This window comes from Perca flavescens, chromosome 8 (assembly GCF_004354835.1).
Source record: "Perca flavescens isolate YP-PL-M2 chromosome 8, PFLA_1.0, whole genome shotgun sequence".
Taxonomy (NCBI): domain Eukaryota; kingdom Metazoa; phylum Chordata; class Actinopteri; order Perciformes; family Percidae; genus Perca; species Perca flavescens.
In genome coordinates this window covers 20,521,199-20,537,399 of record NC_041338.1, presented here as the reverse complement: position 1 = coordinate 20,537,399, position 16,201 = coordinate 20,521,199, and the positions used below count along the sequence as shown (strand labels likewise).

Genomic DNA, 16,201 nt, shown 5'->3' with positions numbered 1-16,201 from the left:
TTGTCATTGAGGAGCTCAGCAGCAGCGTTCTCCCACTCCGGCACGTCCGACGCTCAGCATGCTGCATCCTGATGCGCTCTCATCTGCACGCTGTGGGCTTACCTGGATTCACACGCATTTACGGTTTACCGCTTTTAAATGACCGTCGGTTGGAAGCGGCCAAGTATTGTTGACGCATCTCAATGTTTGTACCGGGCGAGAGAGGCACGTCCCAAGTGTCAAATAAGATACAACCTGTTCTGCGGATGCGCCGTCACTGTTTTGCCTCCAGTGGCACCCCAAGTGTATGTAATTCATGATTCATCCCTCTATTTTCACAGGCTATCCTTAGAGCGCATCTCTTCTCCTTCTTCAAAATGGAAAAATTCCAGTCTTCCATGCGCAAACGGCTGTACAGCTTGCCGCAAAACATTGGGCAAAAACCCTTCGTGATTGACGAGGGAGACAACGGCGACAAGGACACTAAGAGGAAAAGTATTCGGCTAAAACATTTGTCCTCTTCGTCTCCTGCAAGGAGCATTGAGGAGGCCAGGAGCGAAGACTTAGGAAGGGACGTTACTGTGAAGACCAACTTGAACGGGGACTGTCGCTTATTTAGGGGCAGCATTTCTTCCATCACCGGGCGGCATCCTCCCGGGTCAGATCCAGCGGAGCAGCGGCGCCTCATCCCCGAGGCTGATGTCAGCGAGAGTTACCCCGGTGAGCACAGCCACGGGGCCCAGCAGTGGGCAACGGGTGATCTGACTGGCGCAGCCGGGCAAGAATCTATGTTTGACCAGTCAAGTTTTATCAAGTTGGAGGGTACCGAACAAATCATTTCAGAGGACGACCGGCTGTACCAAGCCGGCTTCATGCATCGGCAGTTTGGGGCGATGCTCCAACCGGGAGTCAACAAGTTTTCTCTGCGGATGTTGGGGAGTGAGAGGGCCGTGGAGCATGAGAGGGAACGAGTAAAGTCCGCTGGCTTCTGGATAATCCACCCGTACAGTGATTTTAGGTAATTTGTGTGCAGAAAACCTTTCTTTTCAAAAAAAAAAGTGCATCAGTGATCCTGTCAAACATTTTAAGCTTGTTTGGTCTAAACATGTAGAAAAACTGTGATCATAGAATAGCCTGCTTCTGATAAGACAAACACATGCCATTAAACATGATAAGGTCGCTATAAACCTAATGTCATAGACACAAACTAATCCCACACCAAGACTGTTTATTATTTGATCACGGGGATAATATGATAACAATATGATAATCAGCAGTGTGAGCCTGTGCAGAATAAATGTATCATAAACTGAATGTGCCTCAGTAATCCAGACACACCTTTCATAGATAATGTCTTCATTTCTGAAAATGATCCTTTTCTAAAGACTTAACCACTCATACTTTATACTGGCCATTCTTACAGGGAAAAGATTTGATGTATTGTAAAGGAGTTGCAATGCAAAATCATCTTAGAAGCACAATGACAGCCAAATTATATCATATGTAGGATATAAATCCCTCTTTTGTTTGGCCAAGATGAGTGTGTGTGTGTGTGTGTGTGTGTGTGTGTGTGTGTGTGTGTGTGTGTGTGTGTGTGTGTATACATTCACACAAGAATGGGTTAATATATGGTAATCTAACCAACCAATTCTCTGCATAATTGTCTATCTATAAATTAAGATATAAGATAGTTTGTTCACCAAACTAAGGCAACCTGTAATTTTCCAGTTTACCATCCATGCTGTGCCATGCAAACATGCACGCTCTACATTTCATTGCATGCAAACCAGCATTTTGTTCATCACTGCCATCAAAGGATTTTTAAGACATTTAACCTTGAGACTCACTGTCATTATATGTGCACCGGCCAGTTGTATGCCGATGTGTGTCACTGCAGTTTTTTTCTCCACTCATCTGAATTACACTTTTTTTTTTTTTCATTTAGCGAGGGCAATGGATTACAGAGAGTGCAGCAGGGGCTTGGAAATGGGGTAATCAAAATAGGGTAACATGACCATTCGAGATATTAGAAGCACACATCAGTGGAGATTATTACAGTACAATTAGTCTAATGGAGCAGAGATGGTGTGGACAGGGAGGGGACACACCACAAAACACTGCACTCACACAGAGAGAGACAGAGAGATTGAAATGAAAATGATGATGTGAGGAATCAGGATGCCCAGCTGTTAACTCTGTGTATGAGGTATGATGTGTCATTACTTCATGCTCAATGTAGGTCACACTTTGAGCAGGAGCAGGGTTTTGGGCCTCTTAAGGTAGTAACTTTATCCTATAGATGCAACTTTAAGTTACAGATGTAAACCTTAAAGACTGTTTTTGTCTTGTTGTCTTCTATGACACTGTTGAATCCAATACTGCAGACACTCAACTTCACTTCCTGATATCGGTAACAGTTGTGTGCTGACATACCGTGTGTTTCCTTGACCACTGTGCATTAACTCAGCACAGTGTAACAAATGTTCACTCTCCTTGTATCTTTTATGAACATGGTCGCTGTGTTGTTTAGAGCATAAGTAACTGCTGTCTTTTATTAAAGCTGTGGATACAGCAGTGGACATACTGAACTGGCACGCTGCGTAAATATGGTTAATATGATTGCTGGTGGGCCTGAGCCACATTACAGGTGTGTGTTAAGCCACTGAGCTGCATGCAGTCTGTTGTGCTTCAGCTGCGCCCTGGCAGCAAGAGATAAGTATCTCTAGTACAAATGTGATCCCTTTTTCAGCTGTCCTGATTGATCTAAGCTTCTTTCACCATTTTAAGCCTTTTTGTGTTCACTTTGCTTGTAACTCCACTCTCTTTTGCTTTCATGCTCTTTAACGTAGTTGCACTCTGACCCAAATAGTGCAAGATTCCTTTCTGGACCAGTAGAGGTCCAGAGACCCCACGACTGTCAGCTTTATTTTGATGGTAACACCAGATTACACAAGCAAGTTGTCTGATCTTTGTGTCCGGAATGCTGTGTGCACAGTCAGCTGATGAGCAAACAGGATGTTCTGCAGGGGCAGTAATGCACTGTCCCCTGCAGACTTTTTTTTGTTGTTGGTCCAGCTGTTCCAGTGTTCTGCAGTACAGTGACGTGTGCAAAGCAGTAATGCTAACTACTCAACATCTGGCTGGTGGGAGCTGACTTCTGGAGATGACATGGATTCCCAGGAGATAACAGTGGATTTAGCTAGAGAGGGGAAGTGCAATTAGGACCAGTGTGTCACCGCAGAGATGATCAGGCAGATGAAGAGAGGAATGCAAATGCTTTGTTTGGCAGAGAACAACAGAAAGCTGATTAGAACAAATGGCCACCCTGTCCACACTGGTTCCCTTTTTGTGATGTTTTCCTTTGAAGGTTTGGTGTGTGTAACTAGAATAAATAGGTAAAACTAAGTTTCTGAAATCTGAGTTTGTAGGTGGTGATATAGCCGGTCACATCTCTACTGTTGATCGCCTCATTCCTGAGTCCAGAAAATGTCACAGGAACACAGTTTAGTTGCATGTGCTGTTTTTCTATGGATTTTGTTTTCATCATCATCATCATCATCATCATCATCATCATCATCATCATCATCATGGAGGTTTTGAATTATACCTGTTTACAAGATGGTGAGACTTTTGCATTCATTACAACAACGATTGGCTTATACACTGTGGATATGCGGCCTCACATATATTGCATGCGACTTTGCAGGTCTGCCCCCCAACACCCCCACACCCACCCCTACGAGCAGTTTGTGCTGGCCCTGCAGTATGTCAGGCTCTTGTTGGATCGATCAGTGGTTAATTAGGTCTCTGAAATGGATCAGACATGCAATCACATGCGTGCATGCTTTGCATCTCCACACTCAAGATGGTATTTGGTAAACAAACGCACTCCATATCTTGGCTGGCCCGTTGTGTACATTGCTGTATGTTTCCTGTGAATTATAAAGTGCTCTGATATTGTCCTCTGTTATACATCAGCTACTGTCATTTTAAAGCAGTCTGCAAAATCAGGGGAATAAAGACATAAGACAATATTAAATGTCGGGTTAGTAAACAGAGTGAATAAAACAGATATGTGGTGTCAGGTAACCACTAACTATTTTATATTTAACTGTTGGCTATAATTTGATTAGATTTGTTAATTAAGCTATACATTTTAATAAAAATATTTTACAATACATTGAAATGCAATTTGGTGACTTTATTATAAACAAACTGTAAACAACATCTATACACAGCCCCCCTTTTTATGGAATTCTAGATGAAATTGAACACTCTGCTACTGATACTTGAAGATTTAGTTAGGTGTGAAAATCTGTATTTCCTCATGAGCAATTCAGATGAATTCCAACCGATTTCCTTCTTTGCCTTGTGGCCAGAAGCCCAGCATTGAACTGAATTAAATTGTTTTCTTGAATTAACTTATTTCTATATTTGTTCGTGTTTGCTGTTTTTTGCATTGTTTCTGTCCACTTTAACACAAACCTACTGAATTTTGAGTTACAGTGTGAGACTGCAACTCACACAGAGATTAATTTCTATTCAGCATATATTCAGTATGCACATAGGAACACACACACACTGACTTCAAAAGTCTCCTGTGTGAACTGAAAAGCAACCATTGATAAAATTAGTGTCTACTCATAATCTGTTGCTGTGTCTCTCAAATTATTTCTCCCATTTTACTTAGAGGAAACAGACCAACAAGTTCACACTACTGATAATCAGTACTTTTACGAATGGCTGCAATTATTTTAATTATTGATTAATCTGCTGATTATTATCATGATTGATTGTTTTGTCTGGAAAATGTGCACAAATTGTGAAGAATGGCCATTATAATTTCCCAGAGGCCAATGTTTTAGGCCACAGATGTTCAGTTTACTATTATATAAGACAAAGAAAAGTATTAAATCCTCATATTTAAGAAGTTGGAACCACCAAATGCAAAAGCATTTTGCTCTAATCTCTAATAAAAAAAAAAAACACACAGAAAACTTGCTTATTCATCCTCACATTAACAATCAACTCAGTTATTCTGTCAAAGGTACAGTGACGTTTCTGATGATTTGTATAAAGACCTTAATGACTTTGGCCTGCTGTTATCTACAACATGAGTTATGTGTGTGGTCGTGCGTTTCAGGTTCTACTGGGATCTAACCATGCTGCTGCTGATGGTGGGAAACCTCATCATCATCCCTGTGGGCATCACCTTCTTCAAGGACGAGCACACGCCGCCCTGGATAGTCTTCAACGTGGTCTCAGACACCTTCTTCCTCATGGACCTGGTCCTCAATTTCCGCACAGGCATCGTCAAGGAGGACAACACAGAGATCATCCTAGACCCGCATCAGATTAAGATCAAGTACCTGAAGAGCTGGTTCGTGGTGGATTTCATCTCCTCCATACCTGTGGACTACATCTTTCTCATTGTGGAGACACGCATCGACTCAGACTTTTACAAGACGGCCCGAGCCCTGAGGATCGTCCGGTTCACCAAGATCCTCAGTCTGCTGCGGCTGCTGCGCCTTTCCAGACTCATTCGCTACATCCACCAGTGGGAAGAGGTAGATCCAGGAGGGACAGGCTCTTTGGATCTTTATTTAAGACTTCACATAGCTAATAGAGATGCAACTCTGAATGAATGAAAATGAATCAGCAACAATTTAGATAATCATTTTAGTCCCTTTTTTTGAAAAAAATGCCAGACTCCATCATTTTAAATGCAACTATTTTACAATAGCAAATTTAATTTCTTTGAGTATTTAACTGCTGGTTGTACACAACAAGTAACTCAAAGACATCACCCTGCTTTTTCTTACATTTCAACAAACAGATTAACGTAGGAAAGCTTTTTTGCACACCTCTTTTGTCGGGCAGGTGCATAGGATATGATCAAAAGAAGCAGATCAAAAGCTTAGAGAAAGTCCCGCACACTGACCATTACGCAAGCAATAATTTTCTAATATTTAGAAAAATACAACATCTAAGACCAAAACGTTATATTTTTCTAAATACATTTTGGTCAGTGTGCGGGACGTTCTCTAAACAAACAGATTAAGAATTTATGAAAGTAATAGTTAGTTGCCGCCCTACTCTGAAATGTTCCTCTGACTATAGTGCGGTATTAAATAATTTTGTATTTCCCTTGCATCAGCAGATTTCTCCTAACTTGTAGCTATGTCTGTTTTTTTCTATCAGGGAAAAAACATGATACTGCGTATTTTAAAAACAAATGTACATATTGTTAAGGGTAGAGTTCCTTTGTTAGTTCCCTTCTAAAGCTCACACACACACATACACACAACCACCTAATAACAGATATTTTCCCACATTATCTTATTTTATAATTCCAATTGAGGCTGCACTACCCATGAGCCATTAATGTTACTTGCAGATGGTTATGCAATACTGAAATAGCCTCTGTTGGTCTATAGAAGATTAAGAACAGCGTGTGATCTGGTAAAGAACCCCTGTTTCCATCGGCTCACAAAGCAACTATTGTACATTTCAAATCCTCTGATTGCATGAGAGAGAATTGACATTTCATAGATTTATGTACAGAGAGATGTGTTTCGTTGTTTCTGTTTCATTAATGCTGATAATCTGTCACAGGTTTTCCATATGACCTATGACCTGGCCAGCGCCATGGTGCGCATCATGAACCTGATTGGTATGATGCTGCTGCTGTGTCACTGGGATGGCTGTCTGCAGTTCCTGGTTCCCATGCTGCAGGACTTCCCACCTGACTGCTGGGTCACTAGAAACAAGATGGTGGTAAGTGGTCTAAGTAGTCTTACTATGAGTGATGTGGTCCTCCATGAACACAAACTTTTCTGCCAAAGTTAGAACAGTTTTGATTGTTTCAAATAAGAGATTCTTTCTATTTTTTTTATGTGCTCTTTTCACTGTTATGAAGTAGGCGTGTCTCAGCTGGAAAAAAGATGATGTCAGATACTTCAATGCACCAATCAGGAGATCAGATCAAATCACACCCTCACAGTCCTGATGAAGCAGATTAGCTGAGTTTTTGATTGTGAAACTCTCAATAAATAATATTTAAAGGTGTGTTTTCAAAACTTGCATATTTAGTGATGGGTATTTAATATTATAGAGAACTTTAGTTTTGAAACTCAGTTTTTAGGGGCTTCAAAACACAATGATTAATTGATTAGTCGATCAACAGAAAATGAATGGCAACTATTTTTTATAATAAGTAATTAATCCAACATCAAACATGCCCTGGTTTCAGCCTCTCAAATGTGAGGATTTGAATCTTTTCTTTGTCAAAAATGATAGACTACCAAATATGTTTGGTTTTTGACTGTTGGTCAAACAAAACAAGATATTTGAATACATTACCTTGTGCTGTGGGAAATTATAACAGGCATTTCCGCCCAATTTCCTGACACTTTATAAACCAAATAATCGATTAATTGAGAAAATAATTGGCAAATTAATTGATAATGAAAATCATTGTTAGTTGTAGCACTAATCACATACAAGTATTTAGAGATATACGCTTTATTAATTATCGCTCTAAGTAGAAAATATAATAATAGGTATACTGGTAACGGAAATAGAATAAACTACGACAGTAATGCCAGTGCATTAGTCAGCATGCATGTTGTAAGGTGATGTTTTCTGACGGTCTGAGCCCCTCAGTAGGGAAAATAAAGGTGTCATCACCCGTGGTCTTGATTTTAAACTGTGAATAGGCTCACAAAGGTGTGCTACAGCATTAATGTTGTGGTGATAAACTTTCTCTTTCTTCCTCTTCTTCTCTTCCAGAATGACACTTGGGGTCAGCAATATTCCTACGCCCTGTTCAAGGCCATGAGTCACATGCTGTGCATCGGGTACGGCCTGTACCCCCCCTATCGGCATGGCTGACGTGTGGCTCACCATCCTCAGCATGATTGTGGGCGCTACCTGCTTCGCCATGTTTGTTGGGCATGCGACTGCACTCATTCAGTCTCTGGACTCCTCCAGGAGGCAGTACCAGGAGAAGGTGGGTGTTTGTTCTCTGCATGGCTGATATTTGTCACTTTCTCTTCTTTCTAAGAGAGCTGAAATCAGTGATGAAGTACATTTATACAAATACTGTGCTATATTTATTAACTAGTTTTATTATTTATAAAGTATTTTGATGTACTTGTATGTCACTGGAGTTTTTCCACTTTATGCTACTTTATACTTCTACTCCACTACATTTACAAAACAAAGGATTAGTTTATTGTTAAAGATTAGTATAAATTAGTTCACATTTGCTCCACTTTGACAAACTGCATCAGAACAATGCTCATTACACATTAATGCATTATTATTATTAATAATCCAATAATATGATAAATACTAATATCAGTCACTGGGGCCATTTTTCTGAATAATGTGTACTTTTACTTTTAATAATTTAAGTATAATAAGCTGATAGTACTTTTGTACTTTTACTTGAGTACGATTTTGAATGCAGGAATTTTACTTGTAAGTAATTTTAGTTATTATTTTTCCATTGTGTTTTGTTGCTTTTACTTGCATAAAGGATCTGTATAGTTATTCCACGGCTGATTGAAATGCAGTTGGAATGGTGAGGATGATGCATGACGTTGTGACAAAGTATTTGTGTGAATATTTTGCCCCCCTGTCATAAATCTGTGGGCATTTAAGTGAGAAAATGCCCCACAGAGGGAGACTATAAATATATGTGAAGGGACAGAGCAACATACTGTATAAGAGAAATCAGTGAAAGATTTTTGAGCTGTCGTTGTGGATTTTCAACACAGAAACAAAGAGACACTAGAGAGAGTAAGGAGCTAGTTAATAAAAGCAAAACAGCGACTAATGACCGAACTGACATAGATTGGGTACACGGACCGCTCATGGTGCTTTGCTGGTAGAGTACACAGCTGAAGGACACAGTAGTTAATGTTATTAGCTGCAGCCTGCAGAGCGCAACCGTATTTGTCAGATGGGACAGAGGCACGACATTGCTCTGTGGGCCGGTTTCACAGATGGCCTGACAGTTGACTGTTAACATAATGAGACACATTATAGTCCACCTCTGAGCCAACACATCAATCACTTTAATATTTTTTTTTAACATGACTTTGCATTTTCTCTCGAGTTACATTACAGTTCCCGGTATTTCTGTGGCGGTGTTTCACTTAAATATTTTAAAACATTATAATAATACTTTTTTAATTGTAATAATTGGACTTGTGTTGTTACAGTATAAGCAGGTGGAGCAGTACATGTCCTTCCACAAGCTTCCTGCCGACATGCGCCAGAGGATCCACGAATACTACGAACACCGCTATCAGGGCAAGATGTTTGACGAGGAAAGCATTTTGGAGGAGCTGAATGAGCCACTGCGAGAGGTCAGAACTCATCTACCTTGTTGTTTTGTCTTGATGATAATTCTGCTGAGTCATCATAATGTTGGCTTCACCGTCTATCACAAAAAAAGAAAAGATTCACTATCACTTTACTTTAACTCTTCCTATTTATAATTTATAAGCAGTATATCAACATAAATACATTTTATATAACACAATATAATGTAGATGTAGAGCAGATATAAGTGTTTATTTATGCATTTCTCAACAACTAACTCCTCCTGTGGGCACCCATGGAGGCTGCTGTACAAACAGACAATATGGTAACACACAGTTGTAATAGTATAAAATACTAGTACTCATAGGATTGTTAAAAAATACTGTGCATTAATAAACACTTTTAATTATTCTTTTATCTTTTACAACTACATTATTGTGTTATAAACCATTTATTCAATGTTTATATAATGTTTATATATGCTAAATAGAGGGATACGTTTTACAATTTGTATCCATTTAAAAAAAAAAAAATTCTCAGCTGCAAATATGTGACTCAATGAAGTGATCATGCTTGTTCTAAATGGTTTACCTATTCATACTATCTAATATGTCTCCCTTACTTTGCACGATAATGTTAATAGTCATGTAATCTGATTAGTAATGGTTGGAGACTTCATGAGAACAGAGAATCTCATTAACCGACCACTAAGCCATTAACTCTCCTGCTTTTATGATTGAAATATAAACATGTAACACTGACATGTGTGTTGTGAAGGCCTCACCTTAAAACCTAAAACACTTATTTTGTGTCTTCTGCAGGAGATCATCAACTTTAACTGTCGCAAACTGGTGGCCTCCATGCCTCTCTTTGCCAACGCTGATCCGAACTTTGTCACCTCCATGCTGACCAAACTGCGCTTTGAGGTCTTCCAGCCAAGCGACTACATTATCAGAGAGGGAACCATCGGCAAGAAGATGTACTTCATCCAGCATGGCGTTGTCAGTGTCATCACCAAGAGCAGCCAAGACACCAAGCTGTCTGATGGCTCTTATTTTGGAGGTAATGTCTGCACTCAACATGCTGTGTGCACTGCATGCTAATATACAGTATTCTGTAGTTGGCACTGAGCCAGTTTGAATGTATGTAAAGGAGTGCTGATGGTATGATTTGTTTTGATTTATTTTTGCTCCGGCACTCAGCAGATTAACTTCCCTCACTATTATAGTTGGGGAAAATTGTCCACATCATCTCCTTAAAAGGGCTCAGGACTAAGAGGAGCAAAGCTTTGTGATCTTTGATTCCATCTGTGGGGTTTTCCTCTTTTGTTAACGCCATATTTAAAGCTGAAATCCAGAACTTTCAATTTATTGTCGCCCTTGTTACGCCGTCTTGTTGTCGTATCCGGCAGGAAAGTGAAATGTCATCATCAAATATCAACCAGGAAATGTATGATTTACTTTACTTGCATTTGCAAATGTGAGTGGTGTGATCTGACAACCCAAGCAATTATTTCTAACCACATTTTAATCTTTAATGTTTACTCCAGCATACATTTTAGAGAATGATAATGATAATCACAAAAAAATTATATATTTTGGCTTAAAGCTACTCAGCAAGTAGAAAATGGTACATGAGGACAGAAAATGTATTTACAAGAGAGAGAGAGAGAGAGAGAGAGAGAGAGAGAGAGAGAGAGAGAGAGAGAGAGAGAGAGAGAGAGAGAGAGAGAGAGAGAGAGAGAGAGAGAGAGAGAGAGAGTGTGTGTGTGTGTGTGTGTCCTCAATATGGCTGTCCTGAAAAATATGTCTACTTTTTTTTAATGGCGCATTATTTTATTTTTTTGATCTGGCACAACAGATGAGGTCAGGACAAACTGTAAGCTGCAGAAATTGCATTAAGTGCTCCATCTGTGGGGTTCAGAGGCACTGGTCTTTTCATGTTTTACCATCTCACACTGATATTTATCTCCATCTAAAAAGATATAAATGTGGTTGTAATGTATCACACAACTATGAGAAAAGTGGAAAATCATCATATACCACGTTATATTAATTACCAATTTAAAAAAATACTTGATGTTAATCTCTCACTTGCACTCAGAAGGACGTGAGGAACGGTAGCATTTTCAATGGTAAAGAAATGGTACAAATAATAAAACTTTTTTTCCCCTCCCTCCCTGCAGAGATCTGCCTGCTAACCCGAGGCAGGAGGACAGCCAGCGTGCGAGCAGATAACTACTGTCGGCTGTACTCTCTGTCGGTGGACAACTTCAACGAGGTGCTGGAGGAGTATCCCATGATGAGGAGGGCCTTTGAGACCGTGGCTCTCGACCGCCTGGACCGTATCGGTGAGTCCTTTACCAAGAGATAAATATATACACAGTATATACGTATATAGTATATAGGAGCCAATTTGATGTTTTACAGTAAATATTATTTATTATTTAAGTTGATATTTCACTTTGCTACTTTCATCTTTATATATTGCATTTAATGCTGGTCTAGGTTCAATTATAGCAATTATATTTTACTATATGTGTTATTGGCTGTACACTTAGAAACTGAAAAAACTACATTGATGGTGGCATCTTCTGATGTAAAGTGGGGTGCACATTTAAAGGCAGGATTCAACAATTTTCTTTTTCAATATACAAAAATGTAATATTACAAAAGAATTTTACTAATCAGAACATTCACATTAAACAATGGAGTAAATGTAATTAATTATTCTCACATAATCTTTGATATTCAGACAGGAATCAAGTATGAATGCAATTACCAAACAATTGAAACCTCAAACAAAACCATGATATAATAACCAAATTGAATATAAGATTATTGATTATTATTATTATTATTATTATTATTATATTGTCCTCATAATGTTTAGTATGCATTCATTAATGAAAAAGTAGAAAATGAAAAATAGTGTGACCTTATTTGTATTTTCTTAACAGGGAAGAGGAACTCTGTTCTTCAGAATAAAGTCCAGCATCACCAAAGTTCTGGCATACTAAACTTTCAAGAGAGCGAGATCATCCAAAGAATAGTGCAACATGACCGTGACATGGCTCAATGCACGCAGCTGATCCAGACCAGCCCAAAGAGCCTACACCTTCCCCCTGCACCCCCATCTCCCACCCCAGTCATCTGGGCCCCGCTGGTTCAGGCCCCGCTCCAGGCTGCTGCTGCTACCACCCCACTGGCTCTGGCCTTAGCCCACCACTCCAAGCTGCCTTCCATCCTCTTCCACCATCCTCTGGCACCAGGCCCCCTGAAGGACCCCACCAGCCATCCAAAGAGAGTCCATGTTGGAGCAAACGCATCCAGTAGCTGTGGCTCAAGGCCCGGTTCTCCTACCAACTCCAGCCAATTCAGATCTGGGATTGAGACTCCCACATTGGCTTCCCTCAGGGCACAGCATCTCGCCACTGGGCCTGTGTCAGCCACACTGACGTCCCAGCCCATCTTCACCAGCAGCCTGCAGCCGCTTGCCCCTCTGCCCTCACACCAGCTCCCGCACCATCCTCCCCACTCCGGCATCGCCTCAGTCTTCCCCATCAACCAGACCACTGTCTCCTACACCTGCTCTGCTCAGCTCCACCCTCAGCCCTTCCACGGTGCTATGACCACCCCACCACACCCGATAGGTTTACTCCAGCAGGGGGCGCCAGGGAGGCTAGCAGAAAGATTCCCAGCCCCCTCTGCCTCCACCATAAACCCTCTCATCTCCAGCTCAGTTGGCCCCTTACTAAGCCAGCTGCAGCAGACCTCTCACGCCGCGCAGCAGATGGGGTACAATCATGACAGAGCATGCAGAATATCCAGTGGTATGAACCTCCCACATTTTCCCTTCAACACCAGCACTCAGTCTTCCACTGGATTTATTCAACCAGGGTCTGCAGTCGGAGCTGGGGCCGCAGCATCCTTGGCTCAGCAAAGCCTTGCAGGTCTTCAATCTGTTTTCCTCCCCCAGGTTCTCCCCGAGCACTCGGCCCTTGCCTCCCTGGCCCAGTATGGCTCCGCTGAAGCCTCGCCCTGCTACACGCCTCCACTCCACAGTCCCAGCATACAGAGCCCTGTGAGGGGAAGGACAGTTTACAACAGTCAGCTCCCCAGTGCTATGGGCTCTCGCAGCCCTCTAACCCCTCAGACCTCATGCCCTGCCAGGGTAGCGTGGACACCCAAAGAGACAGCTGAGTCCTCGGTGGATCTCTTTACCCAGGAAATAAAGACTATCTCAGGCTCTCACAGCTCTTTACACCAGGAACGGCCTTTTGGCCATGAGGGCTCTTCAGAGGGGGTAGCAGGGTCATTTATTCCCTTCTCCTCCCCCATGGCTGTCAGTAAACCCTACAGCCCAATCCCGGGTCAAGTTGCTCCTGTCAGTCGGACACATTCTGGGCCCGAACCTCAGAACCAGTCCGTTGGTTTTCACTCTTCCCTCGCTAGATCCCCTGCTAAGACGTTAGAGACCGAAGAAAAACAGTCCAAACTTCCATCCAACTTGTGAGGTTCAGACACACCCTCCTTTAATGCCTGAACAAACAGGAGCGCACCTCTTTCTTGGCATTGTTTTAACCAATCATTTGTCAATTTCAAAAGTTGGAGGGTGTGAAATGCTAAACAGATTTGGTTTCATTTTTAATCAGACTGAATGGATCGGGGATAATTATGGACAATGATGAATATTTTTCTACAGGATATTGCATCTTTGAATATAGTAATGAATCCAAAACCTATTGATGGGTATATATAGCACCTCATAAAAATATCAATTGTTCTATGTATTGTATTATAATCACACTCTGTGATTTGTTATAAGTATTATGTTTAAACCCCATTGTCCAGGCAATTTTGTGTAACCTTTTAGCTACACCCGTTTAGTTGGAAATTTGTCCACAACTGTATCCAGTTATGAATGAGACCAAAAATGACCCTTTTTATGTCCTTTCCCTCCACCGAGTGTCATTTGTATGCAAGGTTTCTAAGAGATTGTAGGAAAGACAGACTGTGCACTTTGCTTGTTTCAGAGATCACCTAACGTAATGGTTTGATGATGGCACGTCTTCCAAGATAGCGTTTCAGCAATATTGCACACCCAAATGGGTCACACAAATCCAATCACACTCAAAAAAAACTGAAGTAATGAATGTAATGTTTGTCTGTCTGAGTGGGAGAAGCAGGATTAATTTTAAAATGTGTTGAACTCAAGGGTGATGATGGTTTTTTGAGTACTGGAAAGTGCAATAGAGACAACACACATTTCCGTTTCTGTCCCTCCACAACTGCTCCAGTGTGTGGCGAGGGGCACTATTTTCGTTACAGAACATTTGTCTGTGTGCCATCAGCATAGTATGCAATAATCTGTGTTTTTTTATGGGTATACAAAGGTACTGTGAATCAAAGCACTTGAGTCGATACGTGAGATTCTGTTTTTAGTTAGAACAGATTAAAACAAGGGAATTAAATGGAATAAATGCAATTGTGGATAATCAAACATCCTGAAACCAGCAATGCACTAAGACTGATCTGAATGGTTCTTGCACCAGTCAAAGGGCTAAAAGCAGTTACTTGGACACATGGTTAATAAGAACCCCTGATGGGTCATATTGCTGCATATTTACCTCTTTCATTTTACATTATTTGATTGTAAGATTTGACATCTGTTGTTGAACAATTGCTGCTTTGTGATGCTATGCTGAATCAACAAGAAGTGTATCACTGACTGCGTTTTTAAAACCAGACTCTTAAATCCTTGTACTTGTTACTAAGTTCATGTGTTTAAATGATATTCCTCTCCCTCTCTGTGGACCTGTGGCTGACGAGGAACTGTGAGCAGGTTGCAGGTCAGCAGGTCAAACCGTTGGAGGATCCTGTCCAGTGGCTTTAGCTGCCTGGTTACTGAACCAGGGGGAAGGGAGATACTATCAGTCACTAGCCAGTCGCTGCCAATGGGCCTGATCAATCCATCATTACTATTCTCCTCCAACCCCTCACCCCCACACCACCTGTCAGAGGCATCAGCTTGGGTTGAGTGTAAGGTTAGTTTGAGTGCATTCAATTAAAAGGTGTGTGTAGGAGAGGAGGTGTCAGTCATTCATATATTTACATATATTTGTTTTCTCATTTTGCTGCCTTTTAACCAACACATCTGAGAATTCCATCACCTATATATGTTAGGCATATTTTTATTTTAGCTACTGAATTCAGTGCAATAAAATAACATATGGTCAATGATGCTCGTCCTAGTTGTTGATTTCATTTCAAGAGCAGAGATTGTGATAAAGACATTAGGACGGGTTAAGAATTGAGGACTGGGGCACCCGGATATCTCAGTTGGTTGAGCGGGCGCCCATATATAGAGGTTTACTCCTCGACTCCGACCTATATATAATAAAGGCCTAAAAATGCCCAGAAAATATCTGCCATGTTCGTGGAGTTAATTATTGCTGGATTAGTGAGTAAATATAGATGTTTAACTCAGTACATTTACTCCAGTACTGTGCAATTTTGAGATAATTTTACTTTACTATATACTACTCAACTACAATTCAGAGAGTAATGTACTTTTTACTCCACTGCATTTATTTGATAACTTTAGTTACTTTGCAGATTCAGATTAATGATAAATAATATAATCAACAAAGAAATGATAATGTATTATTATGGATAAAGATAAAACTTTATCAATCCCTTAGTGAAATTCACAAGCTACCTGGCAGTATATAGTAAAAAACCAGCTGCAACATTAAAGTGATGTTCATATGAATGCATCAATAATTATAATTCAATAATATACATTATTCTGAAATGGGCCATTCTGCATATTACTTTTTCTACTTTAGGTATGTTTTGATCCTAATAGTTTTGCACTTTTGGTTAAC

At 40.6% G+C, this 16,201-nt stretch overlaps 1 protein-coding gene across 1 annotated transcript; it reads left to right on the top strand.

The window, feature by feature from the left end:
• Window positions 1-328: 328 nt before the first annotated feature.
• On the top strand, window positions 329-15,552 carry LOC114559980 (potassium/sodium hyperpolarization-activated cyclic nucleotide-gated channel 3-like). The gene is given in 9 exon segments (XM_028585070.1): window positions 329-997; window positions 5,123-5,546; window positions 6,595-6,756; window positions 7,771-7,851; window positions 7,853-7,990; window positions 9,210-9,356; window positions 10,134-10,374; window positions 11,498-11,662; window positions 12,272-15,552. Coding segments are annotated over 9 exon segments (3,555 nt in total). The 5' UTR covers window positions 329-356; the 3' UTR covers window positions 13,828-15,552.
• The last annotated feature ends 649 nt before the right edge of the window (window positions 15,553-16,201 follow it).